The following is a 21,939-nucleotide window of genomic DNA, read 5'->3' on the forward strand; positions in this document are numbered from 1 at the left end:
TCGTAACACCAAAAGCAAAGCAGATTAAATGTCATTCACACGTTGGGAGACAATATGCCAGTGTGTGGTGTTGGGTTTGTCAAAGACCTTGAGAGGAGGAACTACTGGGTCAATAACTGAGAAAGGTACCTGGAATTTTAAGTATAGCTTAAGCACATAAAGCTCTTATATTTACATTTAAGAATGGATGATGAAATAGAATTATCAGAATTAACTAAGTACAGTATCAGGAATTGAGACATACTCAATACAGAGTTCTTAATTATTATTTACAATTTATTGAAGACATCAAAACTGTTGTCCAGCAACTTTGGATTTATGTCGTAAGCAAAGAAAGTGTAAACATTTCAAAACACCCTTCCAACTTCATGACATCATCTCATGAAGCTTTTCCAACAGGCTCTAAAGGGCTTCCCATATATGCAGAGCACTTCCTGGCTACTTTTACTTACCTCTGCAGTCCAATTCGTCCCAAACCATCTCAGTTGGATTTAGGTCAGTTTGTTGTACAGGACATCTGATGCATCACTCTGCTTCGTGGTCAAATAGTTCTTACAGTCTGGAGTTGGGCTCTGGGTTCGATGCTATGGTGTGTCACTGCAGAATGCTATGGTAGCATTCTTAACTACAAAACACCATCACAGCGCCTCCTTGATGCTTCATGGTGCACATGCATCTCTGGTCTACCCTTCATACCTTGTGCCTTTTAGTCCAAGCAGTACATTCTTCATCCTAGTCTTCCTCAGTGGTGGTTTTGTTGCAGCAGTTCAACCACAAAGTCCAGATTCATATTCTCCTCCCAACACCTTAAGTTGATATAAAACTGCTGCTTGAATTCTGGGAAGTGTTGATGTCCACTTTAATCTGAGCTGCTGGTAACTGTTGATTGCTGAGACTCTGATCTGCTGCAGGAGAAACTCTTGGTCTTCATTTAGTGTGCTTTGAACTGCGTTTGCATAAACTTTCAAAGTACAAACACAGAAATTTTCTAGGTTGTCTGACCTTCATGTCCTAAAGTAATGATGGACTGTCGTTTGTATTTACTTAGCTGAGCAGGTCTAGCCTATTACATGGATTACTACAGCACTTGCATGCACCTGTTTGCTGTGTAACACCACCTCATTACAACACAGCTGATGGTGTCAAGCCCATTAACCCTCTGAACCCCAAATCCCACTGGCAGGTTTTAAAGGCAATGCTTCTAAAGTATAAAGTCTATATGAGCTACAAACTGTAAAAACAGAGAGATTTTCAACTTTCCACCGGTTCTTGAACTAGCCACGGATGAATCATCAAAGATTTTGACTGCTTCTCCACAGTACTTGAAAAAACATACTGTGAGCTAAGCTAACTTGCAGCTAGCTTCATATTTCCCAAAAGGCGCATTATGTAACGGAGTGTATCCACAGTTTCTTGAATTGAATTGCAGCAGGAGACACCAAGAATCCTGAGGGCATGAAGCGTATTGTAAGACATACCACCTTTATTAAATGCACAGTATCACAAGGAACATTTCCATTAATTGTGGATAAGCTACTCACATGATGCACAAAGCATTGAATTGATTGATAGAACTGGCTGATTAAAGCAGGATTAAATCTGCCAGGAGAGTACACACACACACACACACACACACACACACACACACACACACACACACACACACACACACACACACTCAGTCACGCTCGCTTGCATTCAGTTGTATGTGCAAACACACACACACACAAGCACACTGTCTTTGTATTCACACGGTAAGTAAAATCTGTTATCTGCACAGGAATGAAAACTCATCTTTTTTCTTCTTTTACCATATATTTACAAAAAAGTCATTAACGCCCCACCCCCCAAGATAGATTACATTCAAAAAAGGTCCCCACCCTTCTAGATTACATTCAAAATAATATACTATTCATGATGCAAAGTCACAGTTATTCATCTGAAAGAGGATCAAAATAGGCTACAGTCAGTCAGAGGTTGAGTGGTGGGGTTGGCCAGGAGGCGACCTTCTGACCTCCTCGCCATCGGCCACGTGCCTGCCGGGACGTCTGTCGGCCAGGAGAGATCCTGATGTTTAGAGTCTGTGGTCCTCCTACAGACAGACAGCGTCTCAGGCAGCCTCTGTGTGAGTTCCCCATCACAGTGGAGAGGAAAGAGGAGATCATTTTTCTTTTCTTTTTTTCTTCTTAAGAGAAAAACACATTGTTCAAATAAAGTCCTCTGCAGATCAAAAGTTGCCAAAAAAGGATTGTATTCTCACTGGTATTATGAACGAGCACAAAGAAATTATACAATGTAGCACAAATAAAATCGTATTTACATATAGTATGTATTGCCAGTGGCCCATAACACGTTGTCTTCAATAGATGTCACACAGTTTTGACATGATACCTGCTTAAAACGGATTATACTATTAAACATAGCCTACTGTTCATATAGACAAATATCAGAACTGTACAGAATGGACAGCAGTTTATGTACAGCAGACAAGTGACTTTTATACAGAATAAAAACATAGAAGGACACAGAAATCTGTTTTCATAGGGGATAAGAGTTTCAGAGTTTGGACTTGCTTTAGTCACGGCCAGCAGAGCAAAGGTGATTCTCTTCTGTTAGTAGGTGCAGCTGAGTTGTGCATTGAGGGGTTAAGTAACGCTACAAAGTGCACTTAACAAACGTAACTTCTTGTCTCGCTGCTTTACGCCTCCGTATGGAATAAAACATGTATGAGGGAGTAATTGCTGCTATTATGCAAAGATTATTACAGAAGTTTGCTTTAATATTTTTGCTTATTTTTCATCTCAGAAAAACAAAACTATCAGAGATATTACAAGAGTGAATTTTAAAACCATTTTCCGCCCGTGCACGTTTAGCCTCACCACCAGGCCTGAGTGTGGGGCTGCGAGGAGCGATGAAAGCCCCCCTGGGACACTTCAAGGGCTCGTAATTAATCCTTTTACTGCCCTCTCATAGCCCGCTATGTAGAATTAACGATTAGATCTTCAAAGTACACTCTTGTAATGTAACTAAATGACAGATAAACAGTTAACGGCTTCAGTGCATACAAAACCAAAGTGCTGAAAACTAAGAACCCCTCATTAAGAAATTCCCACAATCTCTTCGGCAGCCACAACCTGCCTCTGAAGATGCATACAAACCACATCACTTTACAGGTATGGGCCACCGAACAACAAAGATTTGCTGAATGGCTTTGCTGGTGTATGAAAAAAAAAAAGAAAAACAAAAATGTGCAGCCAAGTCCTCGTTCTCTGTGCTTTAGCTACGCCAAATGAGCAGACGGCTGCAAAATTGAAAACATTTGTAGTTATAGATGTGTAGTTACTGTAAAATATGAGGAGATATATACAGAAGATATGACAAATGGTCATGGCAGTATTACAAAAAACAACTTAAAATGCTGTATGCCCTTGTGTTTTAAACATTGATTTTACGCTGGGGAGTCCCTCAGTGGAAGAGGTTGTTATAACAGGCATCTATAAGAATCTACAGGGGGTTTTACTTGTTCCTTTTTAAACGTATGTGTCTAATCATATACAAATTTCTGTAAATGACTCCGAAGCCACAGATTTAAATCAACTGCTATGAAGCAGAGTCAACATTTATAAATTCTACAAATATTAAAATAGTCCGTGATATATTAACGGAAAAGCTTCAGCTATAAATTAATTTTGTCTTCTGGTAGAATATGTGTGAAAGAAAAAAAAAAGCTTTATCTACAAAGATGTGTCCACATACTGTCCATCATGGGGACGCACGTTATATTTCCTTTGCTCATTCCCAGCTAATATGGAATTACAGCAGGATGATGGTTTAGTATGGACAGAATAAGCTGTCTCATTTCTTTTTATGCCTTTAGCATACAGTTTATGTCTGGAGTGTTAATGGTTGGGATAGAGTTACATAATCCTGTACGTATTTTGGTTTCCGTTTGTGAAAACATGCCCCAGTTGCAAACCGATAAGAAAAGAAAAAGCGGAACCGGAATCACTTAGAATTTAAGGCTTTTCTCGATGTGATGAGGACACGGACAGTAGCATTTACAGTGACATTTTACAGTCAGGTTCTGTACACAGACGCAGTCACTCAGCCTTCACTCCCTCCTCGCCTCTAGTCTCCGTCCCATCAGTCGGACACACAAACACTTTGTCCACATACGAAGCACACATGCACGCAGAGTACATACACGGACACGTCAGCCCAGTATGTCCAGGTACACAGGTGAGGCCTTGGCCAGGCTCTGGAGCATGCTGTGGATCTCCTTGATGTTCAGCCTCATGTAGGGTTCCCTCTGCCAGCAGCCCAGCATCAGGTCGTACACCTCCTTAGGACACGTGCGAGGTCGCTGCAGCACTCGGCCCTGTGTGATGCACTCAATCACCTGCAGGACACAGTAGGACGAGACTCGATTCGCCTGCGATACTCAAATGACACCGATTTATCTAGATAAAATGTCATCATCAGGAAAATTGTTTCAGCATGCATCATTCTGGAAGCATATTTTTCTCAGTAGAAACAAAAAAGTAGAGGTGGCCCAGTGGTCTGAGCATAAAAGCACCAACCATGCAGGGTTTTTCCTGCTCACAGTAAGCCTGGGAAGGGTGCGGCTACAAATGACAGCGGGTATCATCTGTCCACATACAGTAAACAAAATGAGTCTGTTTCACCTTATTCAGCAGAAAAATGTGTATTTTCCTGTTGTTTCAAACTGTTTGATGAACAAATCCAAGATTCATGTCCAGGAAATGAGCTTGGTCCAGTCTTGTTCCAGTCCCTCATTAGCAGTCATGTCCTTACTGTCACTGTCCAATATGGACTAAATATGCATATTGTTTGTTTTTTTTATTAACAGGACAACGATGATGTTAAGGAAATAAAAATCTGAGGGAAAGAAATTGGTCTGAAAAAGTCCTCACTATGTAGTAAAAGGTCCTTTTTTAAACTAAAAGTAATTATAACCCCCTAACCCTAACTATAATGGCATCTTTTTTTTGTGCATTCAAACAATGTATAGTTTGTCAAATTTATGAAAATGTTTAATACACAGACAAGAGCAGGTGGACTTCTAATCCCAGAGACGTAGCTTTCAGTGTTTTTGTCTTTCTCCCAAAATATTGACCAGAAAAGAATGATGATGGTCATAACTTGTCAGCGCTGTGCCTCTGAAGGCCAGACTGCAGCCAGTTCTACATCAGGTTTTTCATCAAGCTTCTTTTAGCAACAGCCAGATACGAATTTTCTTCGCTTAACAAGCTTCAAAATTCAAACATTTACTTCAATACTATGGAATATCTAAAGTGTTTTAGTAATGTTCAGAGCTGAAGCACCAGTGGTGGAGATATCACAGCTTTTAGTCACTAGTCAGTGTCCAAAAACAATGGAAGCTAAATTTCCCATAATGCACTAGTAGCATATTCTAGGATATGTCCCTGTCTTATTGAACTTCGAACATGTAGAGTGTAAAAATGTTTTTGTTTTTTTTAAATATAGAAGTAGTTGATGCCTTCCATTCCACATTCAAGGCCATAGTTCAGTGTAATTAAACCCAAAGTCAATGGGCATGATATTGATATGATATGTTATCGTGTTCATGCAAAACATTTTTGATCCTTTTCTATATTTTCTGTGGCCTGACAAAACTCCTCCAGTGGCACTAAAGACTTGGAATGACTGTTTTTGCAAGTTTTGGTCTTCATGATTGGCAAAACGACATTTAATTTTTAAAAAACTGTGAAATATTTCCTAATCAGGATTATCTAACAAGTTCAATCACGATTCTATAAATTGATAAAATTAATCACTGATCAAATTATTTTAAACAACTTTGGTAAGTATTACTTCTGTTACTTCATCTAGTTCACTACTGAAATAATGTTAATGTTGATGGCTTACCGATTCTCTGTTAAAATGTGAATCTTTCTATGAGTTTCTTCAGATAGTTAAATACTTTTGATTGACTACAATGTTTCCATTAACTTAAGACTTTTGCTATAACAAGACAATGGGGTGAAATGCCTATATGACTGTGTAACTCTGAGTAGGACGGATGTAAACGTGACTCTGACCTCGTTGTTGGAGAGCTGGTACCACGGCTGCTTGCCGTAGGTGAAGATCTCCCACAGCACCACGCCGAGGCTCCACACATCACTCTCCGTGGTGAACCGCCGGTACATGATGCTCTCTGGGGGCATCCAGCGAATCGGCAGCATCGTATGGCCGCCCACCTGCAAGGAGAGGACAGCAACTCGGAAAGACCAACACCGCAACGCCTACTGAAGGCAAGTGTTCTGTACCTGATTAACATGTTCATATGGTGGTTTTTTTAAAAGCTAAAAGACACATCATGAGTAGAATACGCAGTCATGGCTGGCCAACTTAAACTGTGGTGGGACTTTCTGTGTCATTATTCTTCTTCTGAAGCAGTTTCTGGCTCAAACAGCTGAATTATATAATATTACAATGTTATGGTTTGCCAAAGTGTAGCACAGAGTAGTTTTGCACTGTTTGAGCAGAGTCAGAGCTGAGCTGGTATGTTTTAGTTGCAGCAAGTCAGGAAAGCAACAGTGTAGCATTACATCTAAGTCATTCTAAGGCATCTAAGGCATTATTTTTTATGACAAAACATCTAAATATATAGGTTTGATACACAGAGATGAGTTTTTTAGGGGTTTAATCAATGTCCATAGACAACGTAAAAGATTAACACAGCTAAAGCCAACACTGCATTCTTTCTAACAGCCAGCAGGGGGCAACTCATCTGGTTGTAAAAGCAGTCAGATTGTAGGGGGTATGTAGAATTACCCTTTTGATTAGTTACTTCAGTGAACATTTTCCTAATGTGTTTATGGTATCAAGTGGTAGTTTCAAGTCCCCCTCAATCCAGCACAGTGATTGTTATGTAAATTGTGTTCCCATTTGGAGGGAATATATGATAAAGCAGGGTTTGCTTTCCAACAGGGCTACAGGTCACGTCCATGTCACTGTGTATCTTTAAAACTAACCCTCATTTGTTACATTGGTTATTGAAAGACTTAGACAGTGATGGCCAGATTCCAAACTCAAGGCCTCAAAGTAGTAGTCCACAAACCAATGGCTGAGGGTGGCTGCATCCATCTTTTATATACATTCTGTGTCGATGACTGTATTTTAAAGCTGCTGATTAGATTGAATGTGCTGTGGTGGGGAACCATGAATGGAAATGTCAGTGGGTCGTTCCACCACTTTGTACAGACTGAAACATTTCAAAAACAGCTGGATATTCTTAATTCATCATCCATTGGTGGATTTTGTAATTGGAAGATCAACAATGGTGCACAAATATGGAATTCTAGTGCTGTTCACTGCTGCATGGTCAGTTAAATGCTACTTTTATTTTCCTATTTCATCTAATTTACTGATCGCCTTTGATTTTTAAAATGAGAGCAGCATTACAGAGCATTAGACAGATTGTTCATGCATTTGCCTTCCATTTGATAAAAACATCTGACATCAAGAGTTGGTGTTGGCAGTCTTTAAGGTGATCTTATCAGATGGAAAGGAAATACATCTCAGACGTGTGTTCTGTGCGAGTTTGGATTCCTGACTCCACTTTGGGCAGCAGAGGGCACTGTGGGATTCAAGCTGGGATCCAGGACACAAAGGCTGAGGAAACAAAATGAATCCATCTTCTCCTCAACATAATGTTACATGTTATCCTTTTGTTTCATTGACCTATGTTGTAAAAGCGGGTGCTTATATGAGTGTAATCTGCACATCAGTGGGTCACTACATACAGTATACCATAACATGAGATGTGGTTAAATGTGATGCTGTTCCTCTGAGTGAAGGGACGCATTAACACCTTGCCTTGGGAAAAAGGAAAACTGCCCATGCATTCTTAGCACTGTTGGCCCTCATTACCATGGAAACAGTAATTTTATGCAGATTATAGAATTTGCATTTAAATGGCATTAAAAATAGATAAAATACCTCTGGTTAAAAATTGTCATTTCTGCAGCTACACAGTTATTCCAGACCCAAACTGGAATAAAATTCTAATTACACATTTATGCGTATGAGTGAACATTTCCATATTTCTGTGTATATAGATCAGAAAGGTTGTGAGTATGCATGAGTGTGCATCCATGTGAGTAAGTGACTGGGAGCAAAATGAGGCGAGAAAAGGGGAAACTATTTAAAATACTCACTCTGTAGTAGTCTGTGCTGTAAACATCTCTGGACATGCCAAAGTCTCCTATCTTGACCAGCAGGTTTTCTCCTACCAGGCAGTTCCTCGTTGCCAGGTCTCTGTGGACAAAGTGCTGGGAGGCCAGGTAGACCATGCCAGCAGCAATCTGTTGGGCAATGTGCAGCATCTGGGACTGAGTGAGTTCCACCAGGATACTGTGTTGACCGTCTGCCATGAGCACTGCATCAGGACCGTGGGACCTGCACCCAGAAACCAGTGAGTAGGACAGAAAATAAACCAGGATACAGCAGGAGGAAAAAAATAAAATACCAAAAGCAGCCATCTGCTATTAGTGGACAATTCTGGCGTTCATCCTGTGACATTGTAAATTTTGTGATATTGACTTAGAAATATTCTGATAATCAGTTGCCTTTTTTTTTTTTTTTAACATGACAATGACAAACATTTATTCCAATCACTCAATTATTTGCTTGTCTTTGTTATATTTGATAGTAAACTAAATATCTTTGGGTTTTGAACTATTGGTAAGATAGCACAAGTAAGCCATGACCCTGCTCTCAGAAATTAGAACTGGCATAGAAAATTGTAATTTTCAGCAACCAATAAATAGGTTATTTTCTCAGTTAACCAATAAATGTAATCTGTAAAATCACACACACAAAAAAAACCTTTCTGTCACATTTTTTTCAAGGCCTGGGGATGGTTTCAGATGAGGTGCTTTAAAAAGACTACGAAAACTGACAAAAAAACATTGAGAACTGGACCCTCTGAATTTCTGGCAACCAAAATGATTGCAGATTTAATTTTCTATTGATCAACTCATTGATTAGTCATTTCAGCTATACATTTGTTGAAGTAATGTGTAAATAACATATCCAGATAGGGATGTCAGTTGGTAAACCAAGGAATTTAAACACATACAGAAATCAGATTTAAGCAAAAATCCTGTGAATCTATTCAGTTCTAATATTAAACAGACCTAATGACAGATTTGTAATACTGCTTCAGCATGCTGCAATAAATAGGTTGTTTCCTCAGTAGAAATATTTTCTGAAATTTCTGTCATCTCACAGAATATGTCAGAATATTAATCAAACATCACCCTAATAGTATCTCTCATATCTTTCTGCTACAGAGTGGTTAGCTTCGCTTAGCTTACCTTAGCTTAAGACTGGATACATGGGGAAACAAAATCAACACACCATCACCTTTAAAACTAACATTTTAAATTTAGTTTGTTTAATCAGCACAAAAACACAAAAGTATAAAGTTGATAAGTTGTGGTCTTGTGCTGAACTGTTTGTTGGCTGAGAGGACTTCCTGGAATCTCTGCTGGTTTCCTGTAGAACAAAGTGACTTTTGATGAAATATTGCATTTTTCTACAAGCTTAAATTTGGATAGTTTTCCTGATAGCACAGTTCAAGAACAATGAAACACTTAAAAATCCAATAATTACTCTGCCAAGGAGGCAGAGCCTCAACAGAGTTATGTGACTATCGGCTCTACATTTGTCTGTCTGTCTGTCTGTCTGTTAGCAACATTACTCAAAAATAGACCAACGGATTTGGATGAAATTTTCAGGAAAGGTCAGAAAGGACACAAGGACCAACTGATCAGGTTTGGCAGTGATGCAGCTTAAAGTCTGGATCCATGGATTTGTTAAAGATTTCTATATCATTGTGAGATAACAACACAGCGTCACTATAACTATGACAACAAGTGAACACTACGTCAGCTGCCTGCTGACGATTGCATGATAGTGATCCTACTACAAATCCACCACTGCGGACTTATCTGGACTTATCCATCCATATCGGAAATGATACAAGGAATAATTGATTAAGTTATGGGGGTGTTTCTGAGTTCCATCAATTCCTGCTGCCCGCTACATATTTAGGTCACGTGATTTGGTATCTGTACGTAGTCTACATATGCATAACACACGCCTGTGCTCAGCACAAGGTCATTTTGTTTGTGGGCGCATCTATATTAAATGGCCACATTCTATAGTGCTGTGATTTCTGCCACAAGTTTTTTCAAGATTTCAGTCGTCGGAATTGATACAACAACTGGGCAGCTTTGGCGGAGTACTGCGCTTTCTCAGTGCTCTTCTTCTGTTTGTGTAGTTTCTGGCTCTGATTAATGGTATAATTTTGGTGTTTTATTAAAAAAAATAGCATGCCTTTCAGTCCCAGGGTTTGGGGTTCAGAGGATTAAACATACAGCTGTGACAGAAGCATCAAACCTCTCATGAAAACTTTTGATAACAAAAACAGTTGTATACAATAAATAAACTATTATTCATCATACAATAAAAATAAAACTATTCATTTGACACATTGCAGTCAAAAGGATCCCACCTGAGGAACTTGTTCAGGTCACCGTGCTTCATATATTCAAACACCATGATTAATGGATCGCTCTCTACACACACTCCATAGAAGGTGACGATGTGTTCGTGCTGCAGGTTGGTGAGGAGCTCGGCCTCTCTGTAGAAGTCTGCTCGGCCACTCTCACTGGCCTCTTTCAGGGTCTGACCAAAGGCAAGGACACAAGGACAAGGGGGACACGGTGAGAAGAACGTACATCTAATCAATAGAAAAATGAACTGAATGGCCAGCGCATTGATTATCTATGGTTTCCTGCTTTGTACCTTGACTGCCACATGGAGCTTCTCCTGGTCTGGTGTCAGGTTGTAGCACTCAGCAAGGAAGACCTTCCCAAAGGCTCCCTCTCCCAGCTCCCGCTTCAGCACGATGTTGTGTCTCTTGATGTGCTGGACAACTTTAATGCAGAAGATGTCAAATCAGTCTCAAGGTCATGTGTGCATACTGATCAGAAAGTGGATATTTGGTGCATGGAAAATGTGCATAGACTTCCCTTCACTGGAATTAGGTTGAAATATATCACAGGTATGCAGGTCAAATTAATGTCCCAAATCATACTTTCTTCGTCAATTTGTGTCAGATATCCAAAATACCAGTCACAAAGTAGTGTTCTTAGATTGTAGGAATTGTCTGATGAAAAGTTCCAGACTGAGAGATATTTCAGTGGATCACAGTCACAATTAGAGATTGAAAAGGCTAGAAATAGACACAGGATTTCAAAATGCAGATTATTTTTCAATCAATCGACTTATTGATTCAGCACTAATGAAAATTTCATAATAAACTTTGCTGAGCTTGTGTTTCCCGCACATCCTCTAAGGACCAGCTGCCCCGATGGCCCACAGAGCAGGAGTCCTGATCACAATGCAGCAGGATGCTGACAACAAATACGGCGCCTCACACGGATCCCTGCATGGATTTATCAGAAAAGGCGCAGGTTACCCGACGTCTGTCGACCGAGGCGGTAACTCACATGTGTCAGATTTCAGCATGCTGCCGGAGTTACGGAAGTACTGTGGGTTCTCAATGACGGGAATCTTTGTCATCCCAATGATCACTGCGTCTGGACCCATCTCCGAGGACGACGGGGTGTTGTTGCCATTGGAGACGTGATGAAGAGGGCTGGCAGAGTCATCGTCATTACTGATGACTGAGGAGGAGCCTAGGGAGCCACAGAGGAGGAGGAGGAGGAGGAAATAGAAGGAGGAGAGATGAGCGAAGAAGAAGTGCAGGGTGTTGGTCATAACAGAGGAAGAGAAAAGCGACAGAAAGAGGGATTCCAGGTCGTGTAAAAGACATCAGACGATCACAGGCAGGTGACATCCTGAACAACATGAAAGCATGACTCACAAATTCCTGTAGTCGTTTCTATACTGACACAGTGGAAACTGCAAGTAGCTCTGAGTCAGCACTAGCACTGGCTTTTAACATCCTGAAAAATGGTTCATAATTACTTAATACAGCATTTCAAATTTTATTATTCCATTTGCTAATCTAATGACGCAACCACACGCATGCTTGACAACACACTGAATGGGTTTCTAATGTGCGTAATTGTACAGTATAGTATTAGTGTTGGAATTGTTTTCACATCAGTTAGACATTTTTCTTTGTTGATTTGTAAAAGATATCCAAAAACACCAGTTATAGTCTTTCAGAGCAGAAGATGCTGTCTTTAGATTTAGATTAAAAGCTCCAAAACTGACAGATATTTAATTTACAGTAATAAAAAATGGATCTAGTGTGTTTTCATGAACTGTTTACAGGTCAGTTATGGATAGACCACTGGAAAAGTTAATGTTGTCAAGAGATTCAATAATAAACACTCCTCTAATTAAAACCAAAAACACAGTTCTCCAGTTTTAAAGGGTGTTAATTGGTTTTTCATTAATTTTAGAATTTATTATCTCACATGTTGGCTCATTCTGCCACTTCAAGATCTCTAAGATCCTCCAACTCTGGTCTGTGTAACATTCCCCAGAGTAAAACTTGGACGTATAGAGATGCTGTATTCAGTGTCATCGGCCCTCATGAAGCTGCTGGAAACTAATCCAGAGGAGGTCAGAGCATCTGATTCAGTGAACAGCTTTAAATAAAACCCTAAAACGCACATTTTAGGCTCACATTTACGTAGTTTTCTGTCATTTACTTGTATCAGACCTTTTATACTAGCTTAATTATGGGCTCCTGTATTTTATCGTCTTCACTATCGTTTTTTAATTTAATTTTATTCTCATTTTGGTGTAAAGCACTTTTAGAAAATGCAGTTTCTTATCAAGAATAAGATGAAAAGATTGATGCCACTTTCATATCAACAATAAATACAAACCAGCCAGTGATTAGAACTTAGCTTAGCTTAGCACAAGAACTGGAAACAAGGTTGAACCACTGGCTTGGGTCTGTCCAATAAACTAGTTATCTGCTGACCGTAGCTTCACATTTAACAGCTGTGACAGTGGCATCAATCTTCTCTTCTAACTGTAGGCAAGGAAGCACTTTGGTATAGTTCCCAAAATGTAAATGAATTAATTTAAGAAAGTTCACCTTTAATACCAAACTTGGAGTTTCTTCCATATTTTAGAATGATCACCATCAGAACGCAGCCTGTCAAGGCAACTCCAGCGATTCCCACAACTACATATACCTGGAAACAGAAAGAAAGAGACGCTCTGAAACATTACAAAACATCAAGGAGCCACAAATAACCCTCTGAACCCCAAACGGTTTCTGGCCTTATTCGGCTCCTGTCACATTTTTACTTACTGTAGGTTGATTTTTCACTGCAATATAAAGTCCTGCACCTCTATGGAAACAGCACAACCATGAATAGAAAGAGAGAACTGAAAGTGTTCTCTGTGTAGTATGACATAGTTATAGATATAGGTGTTTAATTACTTACATTTCTAGCACTTCTACAAAATAGGTGTTTTTCATACTACTCCTTATATCAATTCTACAAAGATATTTCACCATGCTGAATGTATCTTCCAGCAACTTACTGGCAACTCCTTTCTGTGTACACTGTTTCTGAGCTATGCTGCATTTATTTTATTATTCAAATATGTTTTATTTCGCTCTCAGTCTCTCTTTGCTCTGCGTAAACACTGCCTGCAGTTCAGCCAAAAAGTCTCTGAAGTCCTGTTAGGCGACTGTCGGTTGCAGCTTTTTGGTTGTGCTGGTGAATGCAGAGGTTTTTGTTTTTTAAAGGCTCTTCTGATAAATGCTTTATTTTTTGAGGATTTTTATATGCGACAGTTTATACAGTTTCAGACTTGGATACATGCTGTCATTTGGAGGATTTTAAAACAGGAAAACATGTCTTTGAAGGCCACCAGTAGGTTTTGGGGTTGAGAGGGTTAAATCTGAGGGAACGCTGAAATGAACGAAATTAAAATAACTCAAACACACAAAGAAAAACATATCGTAAACATGTGTTTTAAACCACTGTTGTAGATGGCAAACACTGGTTAGTTTTACTTACTGCAACACTGTCATCCAGCGGAGGCAGCGGTGGGTCTGGAGAGACACTTGCTGGAAATAAACATACTGAACACTTAAAAGTAAAAACAATGTCAAGTGCAAACATGTTCTAAGGGAGTCTAATGGGTGTAGTGTTATATGTGGAGTCACCTACCTATGTCTGGGCAGACGATGATGGAGGCACAGGGCGAAGTAGGAAAGATAGACGGACATCATCAGAGTTCATTTTAAACTTCGTATCCGGGTATTATCATGATAATATATATTATAAAGAGGAATCATTACTTACAGTAGTCATCATCTATAACAAAGAAAAGAATAAAATAGCATGTTAGCAGTCAGCTTCAGAAATAAACTCACTTCATAGTGAATGAACCTCACCTGTGTGGCTGATGTTAGGCGGGTCAATGAACTGGGCAAAGACCTTCTTCTCATCCTGGCCGTACTTATTCGTGGCCACCAGCTTGTACTCGCCATTGTGGATGTGCGTGGGGTTGACCAGCTGCAGGCAGCCGTGGTCCTCGTTCTCGGTGGACACATGGATCATGGTGCGAATGTAGTCCTGCTCCTGGAGGGGAGCGTCCTTGAGGTACCACTGCAGCTCGGGCTTGGGGTTCCCCATCACGGTGAAGGGGATGCACCAGTGGTGGTCCCGCTCTGGACCCAGCAGCTGCTCGATGGTGGGGGCAACTGACACGGAGGCAACAGTAGAGGAAGAGTAATCACGGGATGATAGGAAATAAACACCGGGGGGTTGGAGAGAGAAGCAGTAGGAAAAGCAACATTTATGGGCTCAGAGAGCCGAGATGCAGCCGGGGAAGATAAGGGAGAGTGATCGCACAACAGTCGAACAGTGACAACAGGAAAACATGGGAAGGGGAGAATGAGGAGAGCGGCGGTACTGAACAAGCAGAGGGACACGGTGAGGCATGAGGAGCTTTACAGGAGGAAGAGTTATGGACAGCAAACACGGAGAGTCAATAAGATTTGCCGAGAGACACTAATGATAACAAAGTGAGGAGCCTTCTGCTTCCACTGGAAAAACAAGGTCTAGAAGAAGCATTTAAAAGCTCATCACAGAGGAAATTAGACAAATTAGACCCAGCAATGTAAATATAATTTCTAGAGATGTATGTCATGGTTAAAGTCCTTACAGAGAATGTTGAGCTGAAGGGTGGCCTCCGTCTGACCGACCATGTTCTCGGCGCTGCATACGATCACCCTGCCGTTATCATAAGGAGACAGGCCTGACAAGGTGAGGCGGTTCTCAGTGTCCAGAGGTTCGATCTGCAAATGCAACATTACTAGTTACATTTAACTTTATGGAAAACTGGTGTTAGCAGTAACACATTAATATGACAACTGACTGAGACGACATGAAGGGAAGTTAGCAAAGCAAGCCAGAAACTTTGAATAGTCACCTTTAGTAAGGAATGGAAAATAGTTGGCTAAATATTGGCTACAGGAAAACTGTTGGAGATTCAGTTCTATCAGTAAATGGTTAAAATAGTTCAAGTATATATGGATTACCAGTTAAAACAGTAAACTATCGGAATATAATTCACAGGATCAGCTGGCCATTTTTATAGGGGCTCAGACTATCAGTCACTTTGGGTGGCACGAAGTCTTGTAGTCTTTTTTTCCCCAGTAAATCACTGTTGGTCAAATGGTCGTATTTTGGTGACTCACTCTTATCATTTGCTTATGCAGGTGATACAGCCATGTAGAAGTACATGAGATCTCATTTACAATATGATAAGCTTTTTTATGTAAACTTCAGTTGAATTAAAACCGAGAATAGTTGCTAAAGTTTCGATTTTTTTTACAAGTGGACAACTTAAATTACATCAGATAAGTCCATATAAGACTCTAATGTCAAAAGTGTCCTAGTGTCCATCCACCCTTCACTTTTTGTCTTTTGCCTGCAGGTTCTGGGTCAGTCTTTACTTTTCTGCAGTTTGTTTTCAGAGCTCCTCAAAGTCGTTTTCATCCCTACAATGTTTAAGCGTTTGTACAAGAGCTTTAACTAAATCCACAGCCAAACCTAAATCATACACACTTTAACTAAAACATGCGCAAAGTGATTCTTTATTTTTTTGTCCTGTGTGTACACTTTTCAGTGACAATGATAGAAAATCTTTGAGTTGCTACAAAATCAGTGTAAACATTATCTGACTGGGGGTGGCCGTTGAGAAGCATCTGTATGGAACAACCAGAATAGTTGTCCAACAGTTATGGATTTATGCCTTTCTTCTACTGCAATATTTAGCTAAAGGTAGAATAGAAATCCAATCGACCTATGTCCACTTTTATATGAGCTGATTAATATATTTTCATAAGTAAAATGTGTCTGGATGTTCAAATATACAAGCATATAACTCACAAGTCTTACAAATTTTGAGTCCCTGAATGCTTTTTGGTCATTTTAGTATTTTTTCTTTCAAAGCTGTGTTGGTCATGTTTTTACATAGGTTAGTTACATCAATGTACTCTCAAATTAAGCAGCCTAACTTGACTTTAAAGAGTCTGTAGTGCTTAACTAGTTTCAGAGCAGTCTATAGTCCAAGTCAAGTGTACGGAAGTCCTTTTGGGGGCTGGAGTTATGTTCTATGTTTTCTTATTCCTCATGAAGAGACCAACATGTCCATCTCTCAACACTCAAATAGCGCTCAGCTCTACATCCACTGGTCCCTTGTGACAATGTAATTTTTAAAGACATTACAAATTTCGTTACTTGATTATATTTTCCTCAAACAGGTGGCCACTATTTTTACTCAAACTGGAGTTAGACTGTTTCAATATAGATTACATAGTTTTGAAACTGTATATATAGGCAATGTGTTAATGAAGGAATATTTGTTTAAAGGTTGTTAAACAACAATGGAGCTTTATGACAAGAGGACTAACCTCTATCAGGGTTTGGCATGTTAGTAGGACCAACTTAATATTTGGTTTGTTTTTTTTTTTTCATTGGATTTGATAAAAGACAATCCCTAAAATCATCCTTTAAGCCAAACTCAGGGTGAAGTCTCCAGTCTGCAGCTCTCCCATGGCCTTCAGTTCAGCGTAGTTGTAGTGAAGAGGCAGCTTTGAAATTTCACTGGAGCTCATTACCAAGGCGTCCAAGTCATTATCTCTTCACTCATAGAGCAAAATCTTAATAAAATCAGGAGCCCAAAAGTGTTAGACTGTGAGCTTTAACTCTATCTCACCTCGTAGTGGGTCGACAGTAAATCCAGGTTCCAGAGGATCTCAGGAGGAGGGGAGCCCGAGGCCCGACACACAGCTTTAGCATCAGTCCCCTGCATCTGGGTCAGATTTTTGGGGGTGACCTCCACTGTAGGAACCACTGCAAGAAACAAACAGCACAACTAAACATGTGATCAAATACACAATAGATCGATTTGCTTCCATGTTTCTTTCGGTCTTTGTTTCGATTTCTATTTGGAGCCTCTCTAATGGTCAATATCGGACACAAAGTGTCTCCTATTATAACACGGTTTGAAGTTACCGCAGTCTGGTGGGGTGAGCGTCACAAAGTCCCTCGCCACGCCTCTCTCGTCTATGCATGTCAGCTCTGGACTGTCTGGTTCTTCTTGGAGCCTCAGTTTGATCCATAGGTTCTCGCAAACACAGTCCAAAGGGTTTCCAGACAAGAGGAGCCTAAAAGTTCCAAAAAACAACACAAATATGAGGGACTGTGCAAAGGGAGGGAGATGTACTAGCAATTTTATGTGCATGTGTCACTTACGGATATGAGATGTTAAAGTTCTGAAACGTTCTCCATGACAATGTTGACAGGTTATTGTCTCTGAGATTTCTAAAAAAGGAAAAAACAAACATTATAAATCCAAACAAGGTATCTCATGTGTGCACAATAAAAGAACTGACTTTAAAATGCTTCTTACACATATTGAAGTCTTGTATTGTTAAAAAAAGCGCCTGATGATATAGACGTCAGTCTTGTCCTGGTCACCGTCCTGTTGGAGGTTAAATTGTAGAGTTACTCTCAGTTACTTTAACCACATGTAAAGCTAAAAACTGTGTGATACTTACAGGTTTCTGAGGTTGATGTAGTGCCTCAGACTGCTGTCGCTGATGTCGAACAGCCTGTTTTGATTGGTGATGTATCTGTGGAAAAATTTTTAAACAAACGAAAAACTTCAAAATCACACACCGTTAAATCTGGAGCCAAAAATGTGAGTTAAAATAGATGCAGATACTGAAACTAGCTTGCTTGCTTGCTATATTTTTACACATAAAAAGATCAAAAGTGCAAAAAAAAGAATTGCGTCTATTTTATGAAACTGAACTTTTGTTTCCATCTGAAACAGCTTGGTTTTGTAGAGAGGTCAATCTTTTACAGGCTCTATGTGATTTCACTAAGAGTTTAGTCTGTAGCACATTGGAAGGTCAGTATAATGTGAACCACTAGAAAAGTATTGACACAGTGGCATCTTTTATTGTAGACATTATTCATAATACTTGTAGTTATTACTAGACATGGGAAAAATGTGAAACTTTTTTAATAAAGATAGAAAAATAATGCATTTTGTGGCCTAATAATGCCACAATTTCTTCAACATTTAGCAATGTTTTTATTAAATCACAGCTCTAATAATGTATTATAAAATATGTAATAGGCACTTGACGTCTAGGTGGAAAATAATTAATAATTGGTACATGATTTGTTTTTAAAAACACAGTCAGTCCTTTGTTTTGTTTTTGTGAAACATTTTATAATGTTTTCCAGGACTTGATAGTGAACAGCGGCAATTTTAGGGATTATTTTAATATACTGATTACAGTTTGAATTTTAAACTCAGCTTCTCAAATGATCAGGGAAGAAACAACTTGGATTTGACTGTTTTCAAGAAAAACTTTTAATGATTCAAGGACTGAAAATGTGGGGAGACGCTTGTTTGCAAGTGGACTGGACACCATCTATCCAAAGTATAAGATTTTTTTTTTTAAATCAAGGTTTATTTTCCAAAGCTGACAGGTCTAGTATTATTTAGGAAAGTTTTCTATGTGCTTTAAACATAACAGCTGCTGAATCTGTTGCAAAAATGACAGACAAATGGAGGAAAATCCATAAGGCACAGGCTCCTGATAGACTTTCTTGCAACCAACTGACTAATCATGTTACCACAGTAAACTGTATCCGTGATGGGCTGATGATGTGACGCCTATAGCTCCAGTCTGTCTGTCTGCCCCCCTCTCCATCCATCCATCCATCCATCCATCCATCCATCCATCCATCCATCCATCCATCCATCCATCCATCCATCCATCTTCCACTGGGTGCCGTGCAGTTGTGTACTTGTGCAGGGTTGGAGCAGGTACACAGGCCTACACACACTGACGCAGATAAGGCTACAGAGCTGTAGGCAGCAGCAGCCCTTATTGCCGGGGCTCCATATACAACTGATCTCGTGTGTGCGATGTGCCAACAGTGTGGTCATCTTAAATATATATATATATATATATATATATATATATATATATATATATATATATATATATATATATATATATATATATATATATTTCAGCAGGCTGCTTCAACACACTGTCGCCCAAAAAAAAAAAGAAACACCTTTGAGGGAGGCTGCGCCGGGCCTTTTTACTCCACCACGATGCCTCTGGAGCTGTTTTGTAAAGGAAAACACCGACTAATCCAAATAAGCCCCTGACGCGCACTCTCGCCACCGTTACGCGCACACGCACGAGCAGCCACTATCTTCGACACACACACACACACACACACACACACACGCATATCAATATCAATATATATATATATATATATATATATATATATATATATATATATATATATGATCAGACAAACATGCTGGTTGTAGGTAGAAAACCACAAATGCTGTGTTGTGCGCAGATCTGCTGCTGTTTCATCCACACCTGAAAATAACATCAGGCCTCCAGTTATTAACGCCGCTGCTGCTCTTATCACCACCTTTATTCACGTTTTTTTAGTATTCCTTATTCCAGCCTAAGCATTTAATTTTTTGCGCGTGTTACTGCGACCTCCACGATCGCGTCTTTATTTTACGCATTGCATCCTAATAAGTTAATAAGCCCCTCTGCTGCGATCGTCTCCACACACACACACTTACATCTCGGTGATGTTTTCCATGTCATCTAACATGAGGACAGGGACATCCTCGATCCCCGGCACGGAATCAATACAAACAATCCTTGAGATGCTGCAAGTGCAGGATGCGGGGCAGGCATCGGCGGTTCTCCACAGCAGCAGCCCCATCCAAACCAAAAGCAATCCAAAACGAGCCATGCCATATTCCCCCGCGCTGGAGTCCATATCGCAGGTCCAAATGATGATATCCCCAACGAATCCCCCCCCTCTCCGCCAACCACCACCACCACGCTCCCCTCCAAAAAATAAAATAGAAAAAATACACAAGAATCAAATTGGATAATTAAGATTTCCCTCCCCTCCGCTGCTTCATATATTTTCCCAAGTTAACCCTTTTTTTTTCTCCGGCTCCGCAGGGGGGGCAAAAAAAAAATCAGGCTGTCGGTGAGGAATGCGCAGAGCACCACTGTTTTTTAATATCAAGATGCCATGGACTGGCCTCCTCGTCTCCGCAGAGCTGCTATCACACTACTGCATATCGATGCCGTGAAGCAAAGGTGTCAAGTGGTCCGTCCTGCTGCTGTCTCACTGCTCCTGCCGCGGCCACACGCACCACCGGCTCTCTTGCCTTGGTAAAGAAAAGAAGAAAAAAGAAACAGCGACCAAAAAAACAAACAAACAAAAACAAATATGAGGTGTTCCAGATGTTTTAGAGATCAATAGGCAGGAGCCCCCCCACACCCCCTCTCAGCGCTACTCCTCCTCCTCCTCCACGAGCGATGATTTTTCTCATGTGTGTGCTGATGGGGGAGAGAGAGAGAGGGAGAGAGAGGGAGGCAGCACAGTGGAGTAAAAGGATGCGTGGTGCTGATGCTGCCTGTGTGTGTGTGTGGAGAGGGGAGGAAGGCTACCTGCATCCCTCTATCGATTAACAGCCGAGGACGAGCGCATCTCTTCCCTCCAACCTCACCCATCCTCACCCACCGCACATCACTGGGGCTTATTGCTGGCACCCCGGAGGCTTCACGTTTGGCAAGTTGCATTCATAGGAATTTTAGATTTAAAACCACACAGCTTTTTATGAAGACGCTGCACAGTGAGATTCCACTGTGCAACAACAACAACAACAACAACAACAACAACAACAAGTATGTGATGCAAACTCTGGTTTTGTTGTCACTCTGGAGCCATGCATTGGATGGAAGCAGCGTTTTTCCCTTCTTCTTCTTCTCTCCGCACACGCACAGCACTGTTGTACACTTGGCCATTAGGCCTAGTGTGACGTACGGTTGACGCACAAGACGGGGTGCATCTATGAAAAATAATTACCTATACTATGTCTGCAAGCTCCCAGTGGGTCTCTCTCCAATCACTGATCAGCGCACAATACAGCAGCAGGAATTGTGTTTAAGTGTCTTTTCCCCCCTTTCCTAATGAGAAGTCTTTTTAAACACACTTTTCTTTTACTTTTTGCACGGATTATTACACAAAAAAACACTGTAAACAAACTCTTAACCCTGACCTGAGTGTCTGGGAACAATATCCAAATCTGTTTCTCACTCACTGATGTGCATATTCATCTCTTAAAATTTATATTGTTTTTTTAATTTAATATCCTATATTAAATGTCAGATGTGTTTATTTTTCCCTCCTCTGAGCATCACTCCCAGGTGATGATGTGTGTCAGACAGAACCCTGTTTACCAGTGGATTCCTAAATTTCACTGCTGATGAGGAGGCATGCTCAGCCA

At 40.3% G+C, this 21,939-nt stretch overlaps 1 protein-coding gene across 1 annotated transcript; it reads right to left on the reverse strand.

Moving 5' to 3' along the window:
- Window positions 1-1,461: 1,461 nt before the first annotated feature.
- On the reverse strand, window positions 1,462-21,010 carry ntrk2b (neurotrophic tyrosine kinase, receptor, type 2b). The gene is made up of 16 exons (XM_055019103.1): window positions 20,212-21,010; window positions 18,131-18,205; window positions 17,983-18,054; window positions 17,826-17,894; window positions 17,586-17,737; window positions 17,287-17,423; window positions 15,229-15,361; window positions 14,451-14,764; window positions 14,076-14,147; window positions 13,139-13,238; window positions 11,568-11,756; window positions 10,861-10,991; window positions 10,568-10,740; window positions 8,205-8,445; window positions 6,084-6,242; window positions 1,462-4,399 (listed from the first exon to the last, which is right to left on the reverse strand). The coding sequence occupies exons 1-16, from the start codon at window positions 20,412-20,414 to the stop codon at window positions 4,214-4,216; spliced, it is 2,406 nt and encodes an 801-aa protein (XP_054875078.1). The 5' UTR covers window positions 20,415-21,010; the 3' UTR covers window positions 1,462-4,213.
- Window positions 21,011-21,939: the final 929 nt, after the last annotated feature.

Source organism: Amphiprion ocellaris, chromosome 17, assembly GCF_022539595.1.
Source record: "Amphiprion ocellaris isolate individual 3 ecotype Okinawa chromosome 17, ASM2253959v1, whole genome shotgun sequence".
NCBI classification, from domain to species: Eukaryota; Metazoa; Chordata; class Actinopteri; family Pomacentridae; genus Amphiprion; species Amphiprion ocellaris.

What these genes read in the sequence shown, in the direction of transcription:
- ntrk2b (XM_055019103.1), bottom strand. Translation starts at nt 20,414, where the DNA reads ATGGACTCCAGCGCGGGGGAATATGGCATGGCTCGTTTTGGATTGCTT. An exon ending in AATACAAGACTTCAATATGT is followed by an intron (nt 17,895 to 17,982) that starts GTAAGAAGCATT and finishes TTCCTTTTTTAG; the next exon opens with AAATCTCAGAGACAATAACC. An exon ending in CGCTGGATGACAGTGTTGCA is followed by an intron (nt 13,239 to 14,075) that starts GTAAGTAAAACT and finishes TTCTGTTTCCAG; the next exon opens with GTATATGTAGTTGTGGGAAT.